This window comes from Ceratotherium simum, chromosome 5, assembly GCF_057802395.1.
Source record: "Ceratotherium simum simum isolate JZ-2026a chromosome 5, ASM5780239v1, whole genome shotgun sequence".
Lineage (NCBI taxonomy): Eukaryota > Metazoa > Chordata > Mammalia > Perissodactyla > Rhinocerotidae > Ceratotherium > Ceratotherium simum.
Genome location: NC_141904.1, coordinates 16,827,389 through 16,852,942, shown reverse-complemented (window position 1 = coordinate 16,852,942; position 25,554 = coordinate 16,827,389). Strand labels below are relative to the sequence as shown.

The window sequence follows — 25,554 nt, the reverse complement described above, 5'->3', positions numbered from 1 at the left end:
CCATGCTGTGGTGACATCCCATATAAAGAAGAGGAAGATGAGCACAGATGTTAGCCCAGGGCCAATCTTCCTCAGCAAAAAGAGGAGGATTCGCATCAGATGTTAGCTCAGGGCTAATCTTCCTCACACACAAAAAAGAAACCAAATTATTAAAAGGAAAAAAGGTGAATTTATCAAAGTGGCAAGATCAATATACATAAATCAACTGTATTTTTATATACTAGCAAAAAATACATTAAAAATGAAATTAAAATAAAAATGCCATTTGCATTAACATCAAAAAACATGAAATACTTGGGAATAAATTTAATGAAAGGCCTACAAACATTGCTGAGAGAAATTAAAGAGCATCTAAATAAATGGAGAGATATACTATATTCATGGATTAGAGACTTGATATTGTTAAGATCTCTGTTGTCACCAAATGGAGATTTAGATTCAATGAAATTGCGATCAATCCCAGCAGGTTTTCTTTGTGAAAATTGGCAAGCTGATTCCAATATTGATATGGAAGTGCAAAGGACCTAGAATAGCCAAAACAATTCTAAAAAAGAAAAAAAATGGAAGATTTACATTACTATTTTAAGGGTTACTATAAAGCTATAGTACTTAAGCCAGAATGGTATTGGGGTATATAAAGACAAAAAAATAGAGAATCCAGAAATAAGCTCATATATATGGTCATTTGTTTTTCAGCAAAGGCTCCAATGTAAATCAACGGGGACAGGATAATCTTTTGAGCAAATGGTGCTGAATGATCTTCAAACTCAGCCTCATACCATATGTAAAAATTAATTCAAAACAGATCATAGACCTAAATATGCTTAAAAGTTGAAACTATAGAACCACCAAAAAAAAAGCCTTAAGAGAAAAATCTTCATGACCTTGGGATAGGCTAAGATTTTAAGATAGGATACAAATGTATTAACTATAAAAGAAAAATTGATTCATTGGATAAATAGAAATTAGTAGGATTAAAACCTCCTACTCTTCAAAAGCTACTGCTAAGAAAATGGAAAGGGAAGCCACAGACCAAGAGATAATATCTGTATCTAAAATATATAAATGCTTAGAACTCAATAATCAGAGATAACCCGGAAGATTTGACTAGACACTTCACAAAAGAAGATATGTGAATTGTTAATAAGCATATGAAAAAATGCTCAACATCATTAGTCATCAGGGAAGTGCAAATTAAAGTCACAAGGGGGTACCACTTCACATCCACTAAAATGGCTAAAATGAAAGAAACTGACAAGTATCTAAAAGGGTGTAGAGCCACTAGAGCTCTCAAGTGTTACTGATGAGAGTGTAAAATGGTAGAACCACTTTGAAAAACAGTTTTACAGGTTTTTATAAAGTTAAATGTACACTTGTCATGACTCAGTAATTCCATTGTTAATTACCCAAAAGAACACAAATCCTCAAAAAGACTTTTACTTGAATGTTTATAGCAGCTTTAATTCATAATAGCCCAAACTAGGAACGACCCAGATGTTCATCAGCTGGTGAATAGATAAGACAAATTTTGGTATATTCATGTAATAGAATATCTAGTAAGCAGTAAAAGGAAATATACAACTGATAAATGCAGTAAGGTGGATGAATTTCAAAACCATTGTGCTAAGTGAGAGAAGCCAGACTGAAAAGTATGCATATTATGTGATTATATTCATATGAAGATCTAGAACTGGCAAAACTAATCTGTAGGGATAGGAACCAGATCAGTAGTTGTTAGATATTGCGGGTTAAGGGTTGATTGGTAAAGGGCACAGGGATAGTTTTAGGATGATGTAAATGTTCTTTTTTAAGGCAGTGGTTACATGGTTCTTGTTAAATATCATTGGGCTGTACACTTGATATGTACATTTTTATTGTGTGTAAATTATACATCAGTAAAGTTGATTTAAAATAAAAGTGAGGCTCTCATAAGCTGAGAGGAAGCTCTCCATTTGTGGGTACCATTTGTCAATTAGTGGGCTTCACTTTAAGGCAATCATGTGGTTAGATGGGATTTCTAATCTCCTGAAAAGGATTCTTTAATCTGCAGTGGAGGCTGAGAGCTGGAGGTAATAAGCCTGGTTTCTGGTGACCTAGACCTGGGCAGGGGAAAGGGGGCTGGTGGGCTTAACTATTCAGAATGTAGACTTTTACTCAATTTTCAGTCCTTTACCACCCTCTGTGTCTGATGCCCCTGGGGTTGGTGCTTTTCTGGTTTGGTTTTTTTCTACCAGCAAATAAACTTCCTGGCTTGAGCAGGGGGAAGGAGGGATGATTTTCTGAGTTTGTGGAGTGGAGATGGGGAGGTCTGACTGTTACTTTGCAGACTCTCAAACAATCCCACTAGCTATGTTCAGTCCTCTACCCTAGTCCATTTTCTCTGATACCTGGTACCTCCAAACCTGCGCCTTTTTTGGGTTGTGCAGAGTGAATTGGTTTGCTTGCCGTTAGTATCCCTTCCTCCTGTACTCTGCTAAGTCATTTATCATTCCTCCTGTTGTTTTCTATCTTTATGTATAGTGATTTGGGGTTACAGATGTCTCCTAGGTTCTTTGAATATGGAGTTTACGTTCCTATTTTTGTTCTTACTGTTTGGAGGAGACCTTAAAACTGTAAAATCTATACTGCACATTTCAACTTCAGCAATGCCAGACTCCTTATAATTTTCCAAACACACAGGCCTTTTCATAGCTCTGTGGCCTGTGTAGAATTCCTTTTTGCTTATAAGGTCCAGTTTAATCTCTTTTTCACCTGTTAAGGCTCTTATTTTTCAAAATCCAGTTCTCTCCCTCCTGACTTTTCTTGTCTGCTGCTTCTGTACCTTTGTTTCACAACAAATCCACTTCATCAGCAGTGGCTATATAAAAGTTTACTATGGAGGAATACCAGGAGCCACTGGAAAGCACTTGTTAGAGTAATCGTAAACTGCTTAAAGTGGAAGTGATAATAAGTGTTGAATGAACTCTGAAGTTGCATATGAACCACTTAGGCAGAAATTTGGAAAACAGACTTCTAGCTCTTCGCAGGGATGAGAGAACTTAGGAGAGACAAAAGGCTTGGGGGATAGGCAAGCAGCATGCAGCAAGACCTGAGGTGGAATAAGTATAATCGTCCAGAATAATTAACTATGTGAAATCTATTATATTCTGCTCTGCTCTCCTACTCCGATACAACAGATGTTTAGACTGATTGAAAAATTGTACTATATTGCATCAAATCAAAGATTGTAAAACACTTCATTATTTTATGTGCCATTTTGTTGTTTGTGCCATCTAATCGATTCCGACTCCTAGCACCCGTGTGTACAGCAGAGCTGAAGCCTGCCCAGTCTTATTGCGCCATCTTCTCACCTCCCAGTGCTGTATCAGACAGTGCTCCATTGCTATTCATAGGGTTTTCATGGTCAATTTTTTCAGCAGTGGGTGGCCAGGTCCTTCTTCCTAGTCTATCTAGTCTGGAAGCTCCACTGAAACCTGTCCACCATGGGTGACCCTGCTGGTATTTGAAATACCCGTGGCATAGCTTTCAGCATCATAACAACACACAGCCACCAAAGTATGACAGCCGACAGATGGGTGGTGTGGTTCCCTGACCAGGAAACAAATCCAGGCCACTGTGGTCAGAGCGCCAAATCTTTTTGTTTTTTTTTTTTTTAAAGATTTTATTTATTTATTTTTTCCTCCCAAAGCCCCAGTAGATAGTTGTATGTCATAGCTGCACATCCTTCTAGTTGCTGTATGTGGGACGTGGCCTCAGCATGGCCAGAGAAGCGGTGTGTCGGTGCGCGCCCAGGATCCGAACCCGGGCCGCCAGCAGCGGAGCGCACGCACTTAACCGCTAAGCCATGGGGCCGGCCCCAGAGCGTCAAATCTTAACTACTAGATCAGCTGCATGTGCCATTAAGAAAGAAAAAACTCAAATTATGATACAATGCTTCTTATCATTTAGAAATTTCTTATTGAAAGAGTTCTTTTACACTTATGTTGATAGATATTTTTAATTATATATCAGTCTTGTACATACATAGTCTTTGGGACTATCTCATAGTCTTGGGGATTTTTTTGAAATCACACTTGCTAAGGTTACCAGTGATCTTCATATTGGCAAATCCAGTGGGTAATTTTTGTTTTTCCTTGACCTCTCAGCGGCATCCAACACTATTGACCTCCATTTTGAAAGTCTCTCCTTCAGCCTCAGTAAAACTGCTTTCTCCTGCTTTCTGCGTTACCTTATTGGCTCTTCCTTCCTAGGCTAAAAATTCTTTTCCTCTCTTTAACCCAGAAATGTCAGCGGTCCCCAGCTCTGTCTTCAGCCCAGAGCTCTTCTCACTTTATGCACTCACCCTGAGTCACCTCTCAGGGCTGCATCTCCATTCCAGATCTTTCTGCTGACCTCCAGGTGTTTATATTCATATTTCATCCAGTCTTCACCACATGGATACTCCACAGGTACCTCTTCAAACAACATGTTCAGAATAAAACTCTTTATCTTTTCTATGGCCACCTCCCATAAAAGAAAAACAAAAAGTCTGTGTTGGGAGTAGCAATACTAGTCCCCAGATACCCAAGCCTGAAACCCGAGATTCCTCCCTCTTAACTTTCTGCTCCTCCTGTTTTGTGAATTCTTCCTCCTTGACTGTTTAATCAGTGTTAAATACTGGTGGCAGTTGTTAACTACTGCCACCTACTTGGTTTAGGTTCTCACCACTTCTTGCACGAAGTGCCTCCTAATTGATTTCCATGCCTCCACTCAGCTGCTAGAATGATCTTTCTAAAACATAAGTCTCATAATGTTATGCCCCAGCCTAAAAGTCTTTGTTATTCCCGTAGTTTTCAGAATGAAGTTCAGACTCCTTAGTATAGCACACAAGGCAGTCTGTGGTCTAGTTCCCACTGCTCTGGTTTCCTCCCCTCTTGCTTGTTTGTACACTCCTCCCAGGGAAATCAGCTGGAACTACTTGTAGTTCTGAACTCATTGTCCTATCTGAGGCCTCTGTGCCTTCACATATGTGTTTCCCTCTACCTAGAGTATTCTTCCCTTCCTTTTTGTCTAACTAATTCTCAGTAGAAGTAGTTTTAATCCTTCCAAACTAGGTACATACGTCCCTTATTTTGGGAAGCCTTTCCTGACTCTTCAGTCTGATTTAGATGCTCTCTTTCAGAATGGACAAAGGACATGAAGAAAGGCTTCACAAATGAATAACACAAAATGTCTACTAGATAAATAAAAAGCTGTTCAGGCACGGATTAAAACATTGCACTTCCATTTTTTCATCCATCAAATTAGCAAAGATTTAAGGAGTGGTACTACTCAAGGAGAACATGGGAAATGGGCCTACTCCTACCCTGCTGTTGGGAGAATAAATTTGTCATTTTTCTGAAGGATAGGTTGACTCTGTGTATCTAAGAACCTTTAAAAAGTGTATGCATACACATACCCCTATTGACTCAGCATTCTACTGCTTGGAATATATCCTAAGAAAATAACTGGACAACTATGTAAAGTGTATGTATATCACTGTTTATTTTAAAACAAAAGGGTAAATAATCTAAATATCTAACGATAGCAGATGGCTAAATAAATTATTTTATCCATATAATAGAATATTATGTATCCATTAAAAGGATCTAGATATGTTTTGACATGGAAGTATAATCATGAGATAGTACTAATTTAAAGTAACTTGTAAAATATATAGTGTGTTGGGGCCAGCACGGTGGCGTAGCAGGTGGGTTCGAGTGTTCCGCTTTGGCGGCCCGTTCACAGGTTCGGATCCTGGGTGCAGACCTGCACACTGCTTATTAAGCCATGCTGTGGAAGGCATCCCACATATCAAGTAGAGGAAGATGGGCACCGATGATAGCTTGGGGCCAATCTTCCTCAGCAAAAAGAAGAGGATTGGCAGTGGATGGCAGCTCAGGGCTAATCGTCCTCACCAAAAAAAATAAATAAATAGTGTGGTCCAATTTTTTTAAAAACTATTTATAAATTTTCATAAGAATATGTCAGGATATATATCCATAAAAATATTAACAATTGTTTATGAATGGCGATATTGGTAATTAAAATGTTTTTTACTTAAGAATATTTTCTAACTTTTCTGAAAAGAACATGTATTAATTGTGAGAGCAAATGGGGGAGAACAGAAGCCCCACCTTAGTGCTCCTCTGCCCACTGTGCTTGCCTCTCATTGTCCTCATTAAACAGGAAGCGCACTGAGGGCCGTCACAATGAATTATTCAGCATCATTCTCTCAGGGCCTGGCTCGTAGTCGAAAATGTTTGGTGAGTTAATTAACCAATAACAGCTAACAGTTATTGAGCATTTCCTGTATCTTAGGGATTGTTCTAAGCATTTGACATGCTAAATCCTCATGAGATGGGTACTGTTATTATCTCTGTTTTGCAGGTGAAACAGGCTGACAAAAGTTAACCAGCTTTTGTAAGGCCACACAGGTGAAAGTGGCAGGGCAGGGATTCAGACCCATGCAGCCTGGCTGTCACTTAGAGACACAAGATAGCATCGTGGTTCTCAGTTAGATTGTATCTCTGATTGAGAGTAGTTGGATTAGATTCCATGTCTAAGATTCCAGCTGAACAGTTGGGCATCAATTAAATCATAGTCTGAATAAAAAGGCAGAATCGACACCCACAGATCTGAACCAAATGCCAGGGAAGTAATCTTCATTTCTTTGGCATTAAAAAAAAAAAAAAAAAAAAAACTCAAATCATTTTAGATTGTAAACTTCTCATTGAAATTGTTTCCCCCCCCCTTGGTGTTTTGCTTTGTTCTATGCTCCCTCTCTGTGTTATTCATGTCCCTTCAAAACTTACTTGAAGACCTAAATTTGTAATTAGTTCTTTAACTCTTCCTCCCACCACTTTTCTTTCTCAGTAAGATTACTTATGGCAAGTTCATCAAATTGCATTTTTAAAACCTACCAATCTTCATTTTTGCCATATCTTTTTTCTTCATATTTTCTTTTTTTTTGTTTTTTGTTTTTTTCCTGAGGAAGATTGGCCCTGAGCTAACATCTGTGCCCATCTTCCTCTATTTTATATGTGGGATCCAGCCACAGCATGGCTTGATGAGCGGTGCATAGGTCCGAGCCCAGGATCTGAACCTGTGAACCCCAGGCTGCTGAAGTGGAGCATGTGAACTTAACCACTGTGCCACGAGGCCAGCTCTTCATGTTTTCTTTTAAAGTCTCAGAATTTTTGAAAGCTGCATTCCTCTTCTCTGGAACTACACTGTTTAATATGGTAGCCACTAGCCACAGATGGCTTTTTAAGTTAAAATTAATTAGAATGGGCAAAAGATTTCAACAACACTCCTCTGAAGAAGATACGGGGCTGGTCAATAAGCACAGGAAAAGATGTTCAACATCATTAGCTATTAGGGAAATGTAAGTTAAAGCCACAGTGAGATAACACTACATACCTATTAGAATGGCTAAAATAGAAAATACTGACAGTCCCAAATGCTGAAGAGGATGTGGAATTAACCATATCTCTCATACATTGCTGGTGGGAATGTAAAATAGTATAGCCACTCTGGTAAACAGTTTGGCAGTTTCTTATAAAGATATACTTAACGTACAACCTGACCATCAGGCTTGTGGGTATTTACCCTAGAGAAATGAAAAGTATGTTCATGCAAAAACCTGTGCACTTATATTCACAGCAGCTTTATTTGTAATAGCCAAAAACTGGAAACAACATAAATATCCTTAAATGGGTGAATGGGTAAACAGACTGTGGTATATCCATACAATGGAATACTATTCAGCAATAGAAAGGAAGGAACTATTGATACATGTGGGGTATTTTAGGGGTAATGGGACAGTTCTGTATTCTGATTGTGGTGGTAGTTACTATAGAGGGAAGGGAGGAAAGAAAGAGTGAGTGCATGTAAAACTAGTGAAATCTGAATAAGGTCTGTAGTTCAGTTAATAGAACCCATGTCAATTTCCTGGTTTTGATCATTGTACTGTGGTGACGTAGGATGTTATTGTTGGAGGAAACTGAGGGAAGGGCACACAGAAACTCCCTATATTACCTTTGCAACTTCTACGTGAGTCTAAAATAATTTCAAAATTAACATTTTTTTATTAAAATTCAGGTCTTCAGTTACACTTTGTCGTTAGTGCCATCAAGTCCATTCCGACTCCTGGCAACCCTGTGTACAGCAGAGCAGCACCCTGCTTGGTCTTTTTGCACCACCCTCTCACCTTCTGGCGTTATATCAAACAATGCTCAGCTGTTATTCAGGGGGTTTTCTGGCCAGTGTTTTCAGCAGTGGGTGGCTACATCCTTCTTCTAGTCTGTCTTAGTCTGGAAGCTCTGCCGAAACCTGTCTACCATGGGTGACCCTGCTGGTATTTGAAATACTGGTGGCACAGCTTTCAGTATCACAGCAACATGCAGCCGACACAGTATGACAGCTGACAGATGGGTGGTGTGGTTCTCTGACCGAGAAACGAACCTGGGCCACGGTGGTGAGAGCACCGGATCTTAACCACTAAATCACCATCAGTTACACTAGCCACATTTAAAGAGCTCCACAGCTCCATGTGGCTAATAGCAGCCGTATCAGATGGCACAGATGTAGAATGTTTCCATCAACACAGAAAGTTTTATTGGACAGTACTTATCTAAAAGTACATGTCTGACTTTGGCCAGTGTTCTCTCTTCCTTGAACATTTGAGATTCTAATATCACATGAATACTCACTTGTATTTTCTGTCATATTACCTTAACAACCAGTTGTTTTGGTTATATTCAAGCCTAGAGAAATACTTTTTAATTTCTCAAATTTCAGAAAAATAAAATAGTCTTTATGTAAATTTAGGAATTTATCTGACACGTGTTTTAATAGGTATCTGGATGTTTTAGTTTTCCACTACTCATGTATTTTGTCTCTGGACCAGTTTTATCACCTGTATCCCCTGTATTAGGATATAGTCCTAATATCTCTCATACAGTTATCCTAATATACTTGCTTGACAGTGTCCTCTGTGTTTTCCTTCCCTTTTCTCCTTATCAAAAAGCTCTTTCAAAATCTTGGAGTTCTGAAAAGGTGCATAGTTTTTCATGTTTGGTGCTATTTCTTCCCTGTCTTCTGGATGTGCATCTTTTGAAAAAGTAATTCCTTCCATTACCCTGTTCTAGTCTTTTGTCCCATAACACTATTCCTCTTTAACTTCTTTGTATTTTCACTTAAGAATTACTGGGCACTTCCTTTACTATGGAACTTCTTTTTGCTTCAGCTTTATCCATCCTGTATGATATCTAGTGTTAAAGTCTTATATGAGTCACCATCTGAGATTTGAAGGCAAGGAAGTGGAGGATGAGAACAGCTTAAGATCCATTCATGTAACAACAAAGTTAAGACACAGAAGGACAAGAAGAATGGGGGTGACCCACCTGAAGAAAACCACAAAGAGAAATAAAGGAATATTGGGGGCTGGCCCAGTGGCGCAAGCGTTTAAATGTGCGCGCCCCACTGTGGCAGCCCGGGGTTCGCCAGTTCAGATCCCAGGTGCACACCGACGCACTGCTTGTTAAGCCATGCTGTGGTCGTGTCCCATATAAAGTAGAGGAAGATGGGCATGGATGTTAGCCCAGGGCCAGTCTTCCTCAGCAGCAACAACAAAAAAAACGAGGAGGATTGGCTCAGATGTTAGCTCAGGGCCGATCTTCCTCACAAAAAAAAAGAAAAAGAAAAAAAAAAAAAACCACAAAGAGAGAAATAAAGGAAGATTGGAATTAAGGTTTATATTTTCCTTGGTGGAAAATCTGAATATTGTGATGATATCCATGTTCCTTCAAAATAATTCATAAGTTTATTGCAATTGTATTCAAATTCCAGTAGGATTTTTCTTAAAACTTGACAATTCAAAAATTCACGTGGAAGACCGTCAAAGAACATTGGGAGCGTAAAAAAGAATCATAATCAGGGATATGGGAAACAAAGCCAGGTAGTAAAATTTAATAAGACAACAGTAATTACAGTGGCATAAAAACAGAGTAATCATGGATCGAAAGAGCCAGGAAATATACTCTAACCAGTATAAGAATTCAACAGGCTTGTTCCTCTACAGTCTCTGAACACAGCAGCCAGAATTACCAATTTAAAATGTAAGTCTAATGTCATTCCTCTGCTCAGTAGCCACCAGTTGTTTCCCAGCTCACTCAGAGTAAAGCCAAATTCATCATAGTAGTCTACAGACCCACCGTGATTTAGACTGCCACCTTTCCTGTCTGACCTCATCTTCCAGACTGCCCTCTTAGTTTCTCTGCTCGATCATTTTAGCCTCCTTGTCTTTCTTGTAGTAAATCAAGCATGGTCCCACCTCAGGGCCTTTGCACTTATGGTTACTCTGCCTGAGATGATTTAGCCCACAATACCTCCTTAGCCTGCTCCCTCTCTTCTTTCGGGTCTCTGTTCAAATGTCAGTAAGGTCTTCCCTGACTGCCCTGCATAACATGGGACCCTGCCATCCTTTCTAAACTCTTGCCCTACTTCATTTTTCTCCATGGCACATTCCACCATCTAAGTTGTATGTTTACTTACATGTTGTTTTTCATTTTCCAACTAGATTGTCAGCTCCATAAGGACAAGGACTTTATTTTAGTCATTGCTGTATCCCTAGCACTTAGCCAGTGCCTGGCACTTAGGAGGCACTCAGTAGTTATTGATTGAGTGAATACATTGATTGAACATTTTTGAAAAGCAACTAAAACATGATTTAAAAGCCGTTTTTTAAAAAGTAAGAGAGTGATTAAATTCTATGCACTTGATGATGAGAGAGAGCTGCATGTGGCAAATTCTGAGAGGATGGGATCAAGAGCAGTAATGAAGGTTGTTTTTTTCTCCCTCTTAGATAGTAAGAAAAGAGAAGATGATGGGAGAATAATTTCCAAGTGTAGAGGAAGTGGTAGAATCACAACAAGCACTGTGTGTTGGCAGTCTTTGAAAAGACTAGGTTGATGGAAGCAAAAGGTTGGTGCAGGGCAGTAGCAGAAAATAAGGAACATTGGAATTTATTTATAGGCAAATAAATAATTTATAGGCAAATGGGAACAGATGTTGAAAGTCTTGAAGGTGAGTCAGAGGAGGTCAGCCTGCCGTGATGCATGATGGAGATCAATAGTGTGAATTCTTGAACTGTGCGAGATGAGAAAGCTGTCTAAATCTAAGCTTGTTAGTGTCCTGTAAGGTGGCAAGGAGGGTGGCTTAAGAAATACCAACTGGGAGGCAGTTGTAACAAGGCGGGGTTGAGGTAATAGTACTCTAGGTGGTAAGGAGTGCAGGGTGTGGTGAAGCAAAGGCGTGAATGTAAGGTCAGAAGTCAGTGATGTGGTGAAGAACAAGGCTTGGCGATTAACTGCAGGGGGACGCAAAGGAAGAGGAAATAAAAGCTTCTGTCAGTGTTAAGAAATCATATTTTCTTTTAATTATTTTCTTTTTTCATTGTAGGTTTCTCTGTCATTCACAGAAAAATGGATCATTTAAATCTTTGGAGGACTCAATTATCACAATACTTCTATGCTACCAATTAAGATTTATGACAGTAAATTTATGACAATACGTTTCAGCATCATAGAACTGCTGAAGAACAAAAAGAGGATATTCTTTTATAAGAAAAATCCTGTAGTATCATGATAATGCTAAATAAAAAGCACAATTATTAAATTATTAGACTTGCTAATACAAGCTCACATGTGCAACAGCTACTGTATCCTGACAGTTAACAAACCTCAAGTTTAGATTTTTCCCCTTTTTGGGAAAGGTCATTATATTTGCAAGAAACCACTGAACGTTGCCAACGAATATATTTGCAGCTGAGTGTCATTTAGGAGAATTTACTTGAAACAAGTCTAGAAAATTTCAAGTCCCACCACTAAGTGGATTTGATATTATGGCAGCAACTTACAGACTTGTGGTTAGTACTGTGAACCACTACAGCAGTGTGGTGATAGACCGGCGTTTTGAGCAAGCTATACATTATTGCACTGGAACCTGCCACACCTTCACACATGGAGTTGACTGCATTGTGGTACATCATAGTGTTTGTGCAGACCTCTTGCACATCCCTGTGTCTCAGTTCAAAGATGCAGATCTGGACTGTATGTTTCTACCCCATGAAAATGGCTTTTCCCCAGCTGAAGGTGACTATCCTCATCAGGCTCTCGCAGGCATACCCAGGGTCAAGAAAGGATCTGCATTTCAGAACGCCTGTAACTTAAAGGACATTGCAGGAGAAGCAATCAGTTTTGCCAGTGGGAAAATAAAAGAGTTTTCCTTTGAAAAACTCAAAAACTCTAACCATGCAGCTTATAAAAAGGGAAGAAAAGTTAAGTCTGACTCATTTAATAGGAGGTCAGTTGATTTTGACTTGCTCTGTGGCCATTATAACAGTGATGGGAACTCCCCATCCTTTGGTTTACTCCGGAGTTCCTCACTTGAGGAAAAATCGTTGTCCCATAGAAACTCACTTGATACGAACCTGACTTCGATGATGCTTCACAACTTCTCTGAAGAAGACCTGGTTACTCAGATTTTGGAAAAACATAAAATAGATAATTTTTCTTCTGGAACAGACATAAAGATGTGCTTGGACATCTTGCTGAAATGCTCTGAGGATTTGAAAAAATGCACAGACATCATAAAACAATGCATAAAGAAAAAGTCAGGGAGTGGCATCAACGAAGGAAATGGTAACAATGCAGTTTCTAGCTCTGAAACTGTCTATATGAATGTAATGACCAGGTTAGCATCCTATCTGAAAAAGCTACCATTTGAACTCATGCAGTCTGGGAATAATGAGGCTATAGATTTAACAGAACTGGTCAGTAATATGCCTAGTTTACAACTGACTCCCTTTTCCCCAATATTTGGCACTGAACAGCCCCCTAAATATGAAGATGTTGTCCAGCTCTCAGCCCCTGGCTCCGCACAGTTTCAAACTATAGAATTGCAAGATGACAAGGACAGTTCTAGGAAAACAGACACTGTAAAATCCATTCCAAACAACTCTACAAATTCCTTATATAACTTAGAGATAAATGATCCCAGAACTCTAAAAGATGTCCAACTTCCATCACAGTCATTAACCATGAACCCTTTAGAAAATGTTTCTTCTGGTGACCTAATGGAAACCCTTTATATTGAAGAAGAGTCAGATGGAAAGAAAGTATTAGATAAAGGACAAAGGACAGAGAATGGACCCTTTAACAATCAGGAGTTGTTAAAGGTAAATGAAGACAGAGCAGAATTTTCAGACCATGGTACTCATCTTAAAAAACGTCCTGCCTCATTGCAAAATGAAATTAGTAAGATATTTGAGAAACCAGTTATTAATCTACCTGAGGAAGATCTTCAATCAGAAGTTTCTAAAGTTGGCGAGGGAGACCACAGAGATTTTATGAATCCTAATAGTCAGGAAGAGATAGATAAATTGTTACTGGATTTGGAATCTTTTTCACAGAAAATGGAGACCTCTCTAAGAGAGCCACTTGCCAAAGGTAAAAGCTCTAACTCTCTGAATAGTCATAGTCAGCTGACTGGTCAGCTCCCTGTAGATCTTGAGCCAAAATCTAAAGTCTCTCCACCCATGGAAAAAGTCTCACCTTCCTGTCTAACAAGGATTATTGAAACCAATGGACACAAAATAGAGGAAGAGGATCGAGCTCTCTTACTGCGAATTCTAGAAAGCATTGAAGATTTTGCTCAAGAACTAGTTGAATGCAAATCAGGCAGAGGGAGCCTATCACAAGAAAAGGAAATGATGCAAATTCTACAGGAAACCTTGACACCTTCCTCCCAGGCCAATTTATCGGTCTGTAGAAGTTCTGTTGGTGATAAAGCCAAAGATACTACTTCAGTGGTTTTGATTCAGCAGACCCCAGAGGTGATCAAGGTAAGACCCAACAAACTTAGTCCTGAGAAGTGTCCAAAGAAATGTTTTAATGTTTGCAAAGTTGATAAACAAAAACTATTTTTCTTAGCCATTTTATGTTCTACTAAAGCTCCTGCCCTGCACTAGGCATGGTCTCACTCAGTTCAGTGAAAAAAACTAAAAAGCAAAGGCTTTAGAGTTAAGCAGACTGGTTTCAACTGCTTTCCACACACCCGTCATCTTCTTCCTAGCTCTGTGACCAAAGGAAAGTTATTTAGCTTTAATATCCTCATCTGTATAATGGAAATAATAAGGATCAAGATAACTTAAGTGAAGCACAAGCAAGGTGCCTTATACTAAGTAGGCATTTAATGTTAGTCCTCATCCTCCCCAGTCAACCAGTAGACGAGCATTACTGCATGCCTATGTAGACTGTAAGGTCCAGTGTGGGGAACAAAAGACATGATTCTTGAAGAGCTTAAATTCTAGTTGGGGAAACAAAACGAACATATCAGAAACAGTACGTGAACATGTAGGCACTTCTCTGAAAGTATTGCTAGTGCAATAGGTCTTCAAAAAAGGTAGACTAGAGTATATGAGATTTGCTTCCTCATTCAAGTGAGAATAAATATCACAGTAGAGTCCTGGGATAGAAGTATTTTCAAAAGGCTTTGAATCTACCCTGCTGCTGATAGCATTGCCTTTGGATAATCTCAGAAAGGCAATTATCTGCTCATTTGTGTGTATGCGTGTATGTCTTAGCGCAACAGTATTGTTTCTTGTTCATTTTACATGTCCAGCATGGGTTGGCAAGAGGCTCTACTCCACCTCACTCAGGGACCCAGGCTGATAGATGCTCCATGTTCCTACAGCTGCCCCTTTGCCCCATCTGGAATATGTGGCTTTTGTGTTCACTGAGGAAGGGGAAGAAGGGATGGTGCTTTTAACTGCCTTGTGCCATACATGACACACGTCCCTTCTGCTCACAGTCCAGTGATTCCAACCCAAAAGCTAAGAAACATAGGTAAGCACATAGAGTATTTGGTGAGTACTACCTCTACCACACCAGTGTACTCTACGTGTCAACATGTATGAATTCAGACATAAACCCAAATCAACAAAGCAAGTTGTAAAATAATATGAATTATTTAGAGGTATGTGTGTTTGTACGAAAGTATGAACAGGGCCGGCCCCGTGGCTTAGTGGTTAAGTGCGCGCGCTCCGCTGCTGGCATCCCGGGTTCGGATCCTGGGCGCGCACTGACACACCGCTTCTCCGGCCATGCTGAGGCCGCGTCCCACGTACAGCAACTAGAAGGATGTGCAGCTATGACATACAACTATGTACTGGGGCTTTGGGGGAAAAAATAAATAAGTTAAAAAAAAAAAAAGTATGAACAAATATATGGATATACCAAATACAATGTTCAGAACAATGATTGATTAATTAAAGAGATGAGCTGCACAAAGTAGAAAATGTGAACCTGAAGCCAAGAATAAGTCCTGTGTAGCACCTCTCCTGTTTCCCTGGCTGACAATTCATGAGCGGGTCTCCTGTGATACCCTCAATCTAAGTACAGCTACCTAAAAATGCCACACTGGGCTCTAAATGAGCTTCCCAGTTTTTTGACAAGTATAGACTGAAATCAAAATCTTATTAAAAGATTCTCCCATCAGTCTTTTAAATAAGTTCCAATATCATAGAATAGAATAAAATTTGATGAGATTTCTTCTTGATAAAAGTTGAAATAGTAATTCATGAAAAGCTAATTTAAAAAGCTGTAATATAAAATGTATAATTCAGGGCCATGCTGAGACGGCGTCCCACATACAGCAACTAGAAGGATGTGCAAGTATGACATACAACTGTCTACTGGGGCTTTGGGGAGAAAAAGGAGAAAAAAGGAGGAGGATTGGCAAAAGATGTTAGCTCAGGGCCGGTCTTCCTCAGCAAAAAGAGGAGGATTGGCATGGATGTTAGCTCAGGGCTGATCTTCCTCACAAAAAAATAAATAAATAAAATAAAATGTATAATTCAGGAAGATAGTTAATACAAAAAAACAAAACCATTGTTCCTGGACTCCATTTTCCTACCTACTTGTTCTTTTTTTTTTTTTTTCCTAATCTTTCTTTTCTTCCTAAGAAATATTTTAAACCACAAGTTGGCAAATGTTTTCTGTAAAGGGCCAGATAGTATATATTTTAGGCTTTGTGGGTCACAAGGTCTCTCACATAGTCTTCTTCGTCTTTCTTTTTTTTTTTTAAACAACGCTTTAATAATGTAAAACCGTTCTTAGCTCCAAGCCTTAAAAAACAGGCAGTGGCCCAGATTTGGGCCACAACTGTAGTTTGTCATCCCCTGTTTTAAACAAATAGGAAAGTATGTTGAATGATAGAAAAAGCCCTCTTATTATCTACCACTTAGCTTTGTCAAATCTGAACATTTTGCCATATTTGCTTCAGGGCTTTGCTTTATTTAATATTTTCATTATTATCATCATCATTGTTTTAAAAAAAATCATCTCAGATATAGTTGAAATCTGTAGGGCTCACCTCCCAAGTATCCTCTCCCCTTTCCAGAAGTAACCACTATCCTAAAGTTGGTGTTTAGCTCTTCCTACAAGTCTTTATACAGAATTGTCATGTTTTTATTCTTATAGAGAGAGAGTGAGGAGAAAGTAGTAGGAAATAAAACTGGAGAGATCAGTTGAGGCCAACTTATGAATAGACCTTGTATGCTATGCTAAAGAGTTTGTTTTAGAGGAGTGGGGAGCTCAAATAGGCTTTTAAGCAGAGGAGTCTCACAGTATGATTTTTTTCCCTTAAGAATTATAATTTTTTTTAAAGAATAATAAATTTTAAATTAAGGCTTTTTTTTTAACCTTTTGGACAGTTGAAAATTTACCAATTGCTCAAAACATTTTAATTAAAAAATTTACATAATGAGGCAAATAGGAATTGGTTTTATATGACGGTGATTATCCCTGAGAAGAAAGATTGACTTGACAGTATTATATGTCATTAATATTTTAATATGTATTTCCAAATAATTTCTCAAGAGTGAGCAGAATTTCTTGTCCAGATACTTGTCCAGAAATACAGTTCAAACCTGTATTGGGAGAGGGAGTCAAATAGAAAATACTAGGAGGATATTGAGAGATTGATAAAGAGGATATTGGTGTAGATCAGGGGTCAGCAACCTGTGGCCCATGGGCCAAATCTGACCTGCCACCTGTGTTTGTAAATAGCTTTGTTGGAACACAGCCATACCCATTCATTTACATATGGTCTATGGCTGCTTTTGTGCTCCACCTACTAAGTTGAGTAGTTATTAACAATGGAGACTTTAAAGCCTAAAATATTTACTATGTGGCCATTTACAGAAAAAGTTTACTGACTCCTAGATATTATTTCATGGTAGATCAACAAAACAGATTTTTGGTAAGGTTCAGTGTGATATTTTGTTAAAGGCATTGGAAATCTGGGAAACATCATTAAATATCAATTGCAAAACTACCAATGGTTGATGACAGTCAAACAGTGTACTGATGGAAATAGAAAAGTAAATAAGCCCAGAGTTTCAAAATGCTTCGAGTTCTAATCATGGTTCTGATCCACATAGGTTTTCTCCCCTTTCCTCTCCAGTCACCATCTATCTCTGACTTTTCCACTTAAAACAGCTTCCTTTTCATCCCATGTCTTATTCCCCATTCTTTTTTCCTTTGTCTTATTCCCCATTCTTTTTTCCTTTCTTTGCATGTGCACTTTCTCACTGTGTCAAGTTATCTATATCATTGGCTAGCAGGTGAATGTGCAGTACATGCTTTTTTCACAAAGCCTGTAGGTGACAGGAAACAACCCTATAGGTTCTAGAATAGCTGCAGTGTGCAGATGGGCCTGAAAGTTAGTTGAACAGGAACAAGAAAACAGCTGGTGAAGGAGGGCAAGGGGGATGTGGCTGAGGTCTCAAAGGGCTTCTTAATTATGAATGAGTGAATTACTGAGAACATGTTTTGACATGGGAGATAATATAATAATTTTTTTAAAAACACTTGGAGGGCCGGCCCTGTGGCTTAGCGGTTAAGTGTGCGCACTCCGCTGCTGGCGGCCCGGGTTCGATCCCGGGCGCGCACCGACACACCGCTTCTCCGGCCATGCTGAGGCCGCGTCCCACATACAGCAACTAGAAGGATGTACAACTATGACATACAACTATCTACTGGGGCTTTGGGAGAAAAAATAAATAAATAAAATTATAAAAAAAAAAAACACTTAGAAACTATAGGTGCTTTAGTAATTCATGTAATAAATGAAATCTTAATTCTGTGTTTTATTACCACCAGCAGATGGTATTACAGTCATTTTTGGTCTGTTTTTAGCCTTATGGGGCAATAGCCTATTAGCTGTTATACAGAGGTTAAAATAATAAACCCTAGCCTCCCTTGAAAATTATTTATTTTTCTTAATTTTAGTCGAAACAAAGCTAGGAAAAAATTTCCATTACTGCTTACCTCTATTGAAAGAATGGGGCGCAGGGGGAGGATTCTTCAATGAAAGAGGAAGAATTTAAGGTAAATAAAGAGGAAGATTATTTTTTTAAAAAGCTATACTATAATATTTAAGTTTAGTGAAACCTTACAGATTTCAGCTAATTGAGGGGGAAACCTGTCTGAATTACTAAAAAGTACAAATTAAAATTTTAATGTTTTTAAGAAATAGCTGTATTAATTTCAAGATTAAAGAGTAAAACTATTGTCAAGTTATTGTCAAGTGTGGACTGTAACTGGACCTATTTCAATAATGTGGTAAAGATCATATATAGTTATTAAATTATTAAAGAAGACAATTTAGGTGATACAAACAAACTTTAATACTTCATAAAGTGGACAATCTTCTTTCAGAGGACTACAAAATGGGGCAGAAGGCAAGAAGCTTTTATAGGATGAAGAATAAAGAGCAAGGAAGATAAAAACAGAAAATATCTGATTGGCTGGGGCCACAGAGTAAACCTCATTTGGGGTGAAAAGGCCCAGAGTTGGCTTGGTGTTTGGGGATTGGTAGACTGAATATACTGCCTTTCTGGTCAAGCAGAGCACTTACAGGGACAGAAAAGTTATCTAAGTTTCAGTCTGCTGACATGGCACCCCAGGCAGGAGCAGCTCCACCTTGGGCCTAGAAATTTGTGTCAGCATAGTTGATACATTATTGGTGTGCAAAATGGAAGTTGCAAAAATGCTTAAAAATAGTTTCTAAATAACTTAAGCACCCATAACTCTGCACTTGTCCTATGTACAACACACAATAGGAGATAAAGATGAATCCGACATAACAAGCATTTGTGGAGCCCACAGTCTGATAGAGGAGATGAGCTATTTACTGTGATACAAAGTAGAAAGAATAGATTCCATGAGAGACAGGTGAATGAAGTGCTACAGGAGCTCAGAGGAGGGAGAGATACATCCCAGCTTGTGGAATTCAAGGAAGTTTCTCTGGAGCATTTGGGTATGGATCCCATACTGTTATTCGATTAATTTACTTAAGGTCCTAGCTATTGGTGTTATCACAGTGTTAATGATACTAAGGATAGAGGTTTATTTCTCACAATGGCTTGTACCATTTCCCTTCTGTTCCAAGACATCAAAGTGTACCTTAATCCTCTCCATCTATCTTATAAATATAAGCCTTTAGTCCCAGGGGAATCCAGAAAGGGAGACTAGATGGATGTATCATGAATCCATTATTTCTCCAAACCTAAGCTCTGAGGTAATCTAATCTTGATGAGCAACAAAAATTGGTTTAACAGAACTTTCCTTCCTAGAGAGTATAAGGGGAAATATCAGGCTATTCTGCTTATGTTATTGTGAATTCCAAGTTAGTAGAATCCACACTAATAAGGTAAAGGGTAAGAAGGGTAGGACCCATTTCCCATCGGTTTTCTGGAGTTTTAAAGTCAGAGTTTAAGCAAGCAGTGTGACAACCTGATTTGTACCTTGCCTTCTCTTTTTCCCCTCCAGGATCCAAAAAATGTGATCTCCAGCTCCCAAATGTATACCTAATAAAAATGAAATGTTAAAATAAGAATATACAGGGGAGATTTGTGACTCCTGCTCAAGTTTCTGTGCCTGGACCACTAGCCTGTATTGGTTGAGGCTTTATTTATTTATTTAGCAAGTGGTAGCATTAAATAACTTTGTTGAATGAGTAAACAAATAATGAATAATCAAATGAAAGGATTTTTGTTTGCCTGCTTTGACTGCTTCTCAAATGGAAACTCGGCCCTTTTGCCTGAGAGCCATCTCTTTCCCTGCCCTTTGCTTCTCAAGGATGGATGTACATCAGGGCACCCTTCTCGGACTTGAGGGTGGTACCTCAGCAAGACTCAAATATATCACCCAGACCTGTGGCCTCTTAATTCCTCTAGCCTTTAACACCTAAAAATCTATGTTCTTTTCTGTTCTAGGGAAGGCCCCATCACCTTTCCTGGCAAGAGGGGAGAACCCCATTAAAAGTACATATGAATCCTTTTACCTTATTGCAGGGTCAAAATCTTTTGATTATAGACTGTAGGCATTCTGAGGAGAGAGTGCTCTTTTGTTCACCACTGCACCCCAAGACCTTTTTAGCACCTCCACATACTAGCTGTTTGTTTAAAGTCTGAAAACTTATTCTTTCTCTTTCTCTTTATGCAATACCTATACATCTCATTATCCTTAAAAGTCCCCATCTTCATCCCTGTGGATTTAGGTTGGAAAAGAATTTTTCTAGCCATTTAATTTTAGTACAGTTTTTTTTGCTTTTGGATGCCCAAGAGGGTAAGAGAAATCTTCTAAGGGGGGTGGAATTTGCACTATTACTAGAACTCTGCTTTCTTCTGACTCACATCAGGAAATTTGTGTCTGAGATATCATTTTAGGGGAAATAAAGGGCCTTCCTAGTTTAATGATGTAATATTTTGTTTTTTTTTCAAGTTTAGATATTATGCAATTTCATATGTGTATTTAAATGCAGAATAATTACAAAAATAAATTTAAATAAAATTATAGCAAAGCACACTTAAGGAACTTTATTCACAGTTTCTTCTGGTGCATTTAATAAACACTTTTCTCTCTTTACTTTCTAGGTTCATATCTATGCCTTCATTAAGATTACCCAGTCATGTCATTGAGGGAAAATGTTTCTTCTCCCCTAGGTTTATATGTGCTGACAGTTTCTGGGTTCAGTGCTGGGAATTTTTGAATAGAAATCAAGACACTCAGCAATACAATAGGAAACTATTCTTCCTCCTAACTCATTTACCACCAAGTAGATTAATAAAAGTAAAGGGATCTGGCCAGTGGCAAATGTGAATTTGCAGAATGAGTTCAATCCATATTTCCTCCTCCACCATTAATGGCTTCTGATGTCAGATCCTCTTGCATCTGCATCCTTTCTAGTTAATCAGCATGAGTTATCTTGGATATGTCCCACCCGTATTCAAAAGAACATGGTGCATATGTGTTACTGAGGTAGAAAAATGGTCAAGATAAAATAGGTAATTAAAAATGTAAACTGCAAAACAGATGTACCAATGTGATCCCTTTTTGTTACTAATATGTTTGTGTGCACAGAAAATTGGGGGGTAAATGTGCTCCAAATTATGTGTGTTCCTCTAGAAGTAACATGAGTTCCAGATATCCAGGTGCTCCTGATTAGTATAGCCCTCCCCAGCTTCCACACCACCCTTGGCAGGAGTGAAAAGGAGCTCCCAGAACTCAGCTTGCTCACATAATGCCCTCAGGCCTCCTTCACAGGCCTCCCCAACACTCACAGCTTGACCACTCTTTGCCTTAAGACTGTCAGGACTAATCTAATATGCTTTTCATCCCTGTTTACATCAGTCACCACAAGAAGTCCAGGAATTCAGATCGTCATTCTCCTCCTCACTGTATTCTTGTACATCCCCTTTTATAAGTCCACGTCCAACCCTCCCAACTCCTGAAATCCTTTCAGCATGCTCTCTTGAATTCATGGTCATTCACTGGCAAAATTTCCTATGTCATCGAACTCTTTTCTAAACATTCCCATTACCTTCTTGTTCTAACTGCAACCCATCTCTCCCCAAGGATACTATAGTCATGTGAAATGGTGGCTCTCTCCTTTCCCACTCTACTCCCTATCCCACTGGGTCTGGAGGGGGCAATAAGTGTTCTTGCATTTCATTGCTGCTTCCAGACTATTCTTTTTCCTACCTTCCTGAAACTACTCCCCTAACTTTGAACTAATGTCATCAGACTCACCATCCACTACCCCTCCTGATTGCAGTCATCTGCCACCCGCAGGCCACTTCCCTTATTTCTTCAAGATTTTAGCTCCTGGCTCTATGACACTTTGCAATGCAACTTTTGCTACAGTTCTTGTGAGTTTTCAGTAGATGAGGCATCCAATGCACAAGTGTCTCAGCTCAGTTCCTTGGTCTCTCCTCCAATGAGCTTGTCCTCTGCCCTTCTTCAGCTACTCATTCTCTGGTCTTATGTTTATGTCAGGGATTTTAAAAGTATGATTCCCAACTAACAGCATTAGCATCACCCAGGAGCTTTATAGAAATGCATATTCTCAGGCCTCAGCCCAGACCTACTAAATCGAAACTCTGGGGGTGGAGCCCAGCCATCTGTGGTATAAAAAGCCTTTCAGGTGATTCTGATGCGTGATCTTGTTTGAGAACCACTACCATAGTTGATCATTAAAATCACTCCCCTGAATATACCCTCAGCTTCCTTGCCTTGCTCTCATTTCATGGTACTCACCTGGAAAAACTCGGGTTAAATTGTATTCTCTGTTTACTCTGAGCTTTTATTTGTGCAGGTGACCTTGGCTGGAGAAGATCACACGACCATAACGAGTGGTCTTGCATTAAACTCATGACCACCAACCTCCAGTGGGCCTTTAGAACTGTCTAGCAGTCCTGCTACATTTCCCTAGACCCTCGCTTTCCTACGCTGCAAATGACTCTTTCATACCTTCCTTCTTATCTGTCCTCTAACATCTCCTCTGTCCTCACCCTCAGCTAATGACCTTCTTTCCTATTTTACTGAGAAGACTGAAGCAATCGGAGGAGACCTTTAGCTAGCCACGTAGCCATATCAGTACCCGTATACCCTCCTTTCCTTCTATTGCTGTATGTGAACGGTCTGGGCTCCTGTCTAACGCTAGCCCTATACTTGTGTTCTAGATCCCATCCTCTCCCATCAACTTGGGGACATTCCTCCTGTGATTGCCCCTTTTCTTTCCTTCAGTCCTCAATTTTTCCCCTCTACTAGATCATTCCATCAGCAGATAAACATGCCACAATTCTCCCCCTCTCTAAACAAGGCATCCAGAAGGCACTTTGGCATCCAAGAGGCACAGCTTCATCAGCTGTTGCATTTACAACATGATGCTCATCACCAGGGTCCTTGACCATCAATTCCAGCCTTCTCTTTTGATATCTGTGAATTCAGCCCTCACCCAAAATTACTGAGAAATTTCACACACAAACAACCAAGGAAGATACTGGGGCAAGGTATTGTATAGTACTGCCAGTGTGCGTTCATTGACATTTAACGTTGCAGTGTCAATGGATTGGAGACCCTCTGTGCCTTCTAATTTTAGCTAGCTAACATATTTATAGGCCAAAAATGAATTCTTATGCTTATAAAAAGCAGTCTCCAATTGAAGTAATTCCTGAAGGAGGGAAGAAGAAAAGCAGACTAAGAAGGATAGAGAACTCTAGGAACTAGAAATTCTAGAGATCCAAGAATTATTATACCTAATAATTTTAGCCTCGTAATTTTCTCTCCCCGGCCCCAGATCCTAGAAGAACATCTACCCCCAAGTGTTAGGAACACCGAGAGTCAAAAATATTAAGATTTGTGGGTTCTTTCTGTTATTAGTCATGGAATGTGTTCCTATCGTTTGGAGGCAATTGAAGCAAGACACAAAAATGCCTATTAAATCTCCTCCTATTTTGCTGCAACTGGTGAAGTTAAGGCTGGAGGACTAGACTAGGAGCAGAGAAACCATAGATCACCACCACCACCCAGCCTCCTTCCCCCACTCCAGTGTTTCGTTATTTAAGAGTAAAATAACATTCATAACACAAAACAGGCTATTAAACAATGAGAAAACACCAAGTTAGAGCATAAAGGAGAAGGCTAAGTTCAGGATTAAGAGTAATTAACTAATTATAATCAATTTCCTCTCGTAAAGCTTATTTGCAATGATATTTTAAACAAAGTTTATGATTCCAAGTTATTACCTTTTTTAACTACTCTGCCAGTTAGAGCAAAGGTGACAAAGGGTTTTTTTAAATTGAGATATAATTCACATAGTATAAAATTCACCCTTTTAAAGTTCATAATTCAGTAGGTTTTAGTATATTCAATAAGGTTGTGCAACCATCAGTACCATCTAATTCCAGAATATTTTCATCACACCCAAAAAAACTGTATTCGTAAGCAGTCACTCCCATTCCCCCTTCTCCCCAGTTTCTGGCAACCACTAATGCACTTTCGGTCTCCATGGATTTGCTTATTCTGGACATTTTTTCACATAAATGGAATCATACAATATGTGGTCTTTTGTGTCTGGCGTCTTTCATTTAGCATAATGTTTTCAAGGATCATAATGTGGCATGTATCGGTTCTTCATTCCTTTTTATGGTTGAATAATATTCCGTTATACGAATATACCACATTTTATTTATCCATTCATCAGCTGATGGACATTTGGGTTGTTTCCACTTTTTGGCTGTTAGGAATAACACTGCTGTGAACATTTATGTACAAGTTTTTGTGTGGACAGAAAAAGGCTTTTGATTTAGCATTTTAAGTTTTTCAAAACAGCCAGCTTCCTTTTTTAAATCAGAAGTAACTCCTAATGTAGCAGAACTTCCTCTTTAATTTGTAACTTTTTTTTCCTGTAGCATCTTCTGAGCAAAATCTTCTAGTGTCACTTCAGAGTGACTCTCTGCTATCTTTCTGGACCTGATTCTAACGCTCACTTCAACACAGGTCCTCACATAGCTGAGCTAATTTCCCAGGCTTGCTGTGCTATGTGTTTCGGTCAGATTTTCGCAGGTTTGCTGCCTGGTTTATCCCAACAGGCCTTAACTCTAAGGCCTTGGTTGATGCTGTCATCTCAGTCTCCATAGCCATGTTCAACTGAGGCTGGTGAATGACTTTACTTGTTGGTTTATAAAATAAGGGCTAGACTTATTTTGGCACGACACATTGCATATACAGTGTTAACTGTTTAGCAGTTTTACACAAGTCAAAATAAGTGATTTGCTTCTTTAGGAAAATGTTCAAAATTTTCTCTGTCCTGTGTAATCAACCCATTTTTTCTAAAAACATCCCATAGAGGTGATTCTTTCCAGAGAGAGAGAAGGAATATTGTGTATCACCATTGTCTTCATTTTCAAAGGGGGAAGTTCAGGGAATTATGAGAGGATTCAGGAACTTCTAGAAAATCCTTCCTGAGTTTCAAACTAAGCCTCAAATAATGAATTCTACAAAAGTGGAATGTGTTGAGTGTCACACACAGTTTTATTCTCCTCTGTCTCCTTTCCAGTCTCACCTTCCTTTGGGGTACAGGGTCTTTCTAGACTCACTCCTCAGTTCTATAGAATCCTTTCAG

General features: G+C 39.0%; 1 protein-coding gene across 3 annotated transcripts in view; it reads left to right on the top strand.

Annotated features, from left to right (window-relative positions):
• PPP2R3A (protein phosphatase 2 regulatory subunit B''alpha) overlaps positions 1-25,554 on the top strand; it is a 165,021-nt gene that overhangs the window by 30,889 nt on the left and 108,578 nt on the right. For all 3 annotated transcript variants that reach the window (XM_087430534.1, XM_087430533.1, XM_087430532.1), the window contains one exon: positions 11,482-13,924. In XM_087430534.1, coding sequence (XP_087286660.1) covers positions 11,924-13,924 — 2,001 coding nt within the window. In that variant the 5' untranslated portion in view covers positions 11,482-11,923. The remainder of the gene's footprint in view (positions 1-11,481; positions 13,925-25,554) is intronic.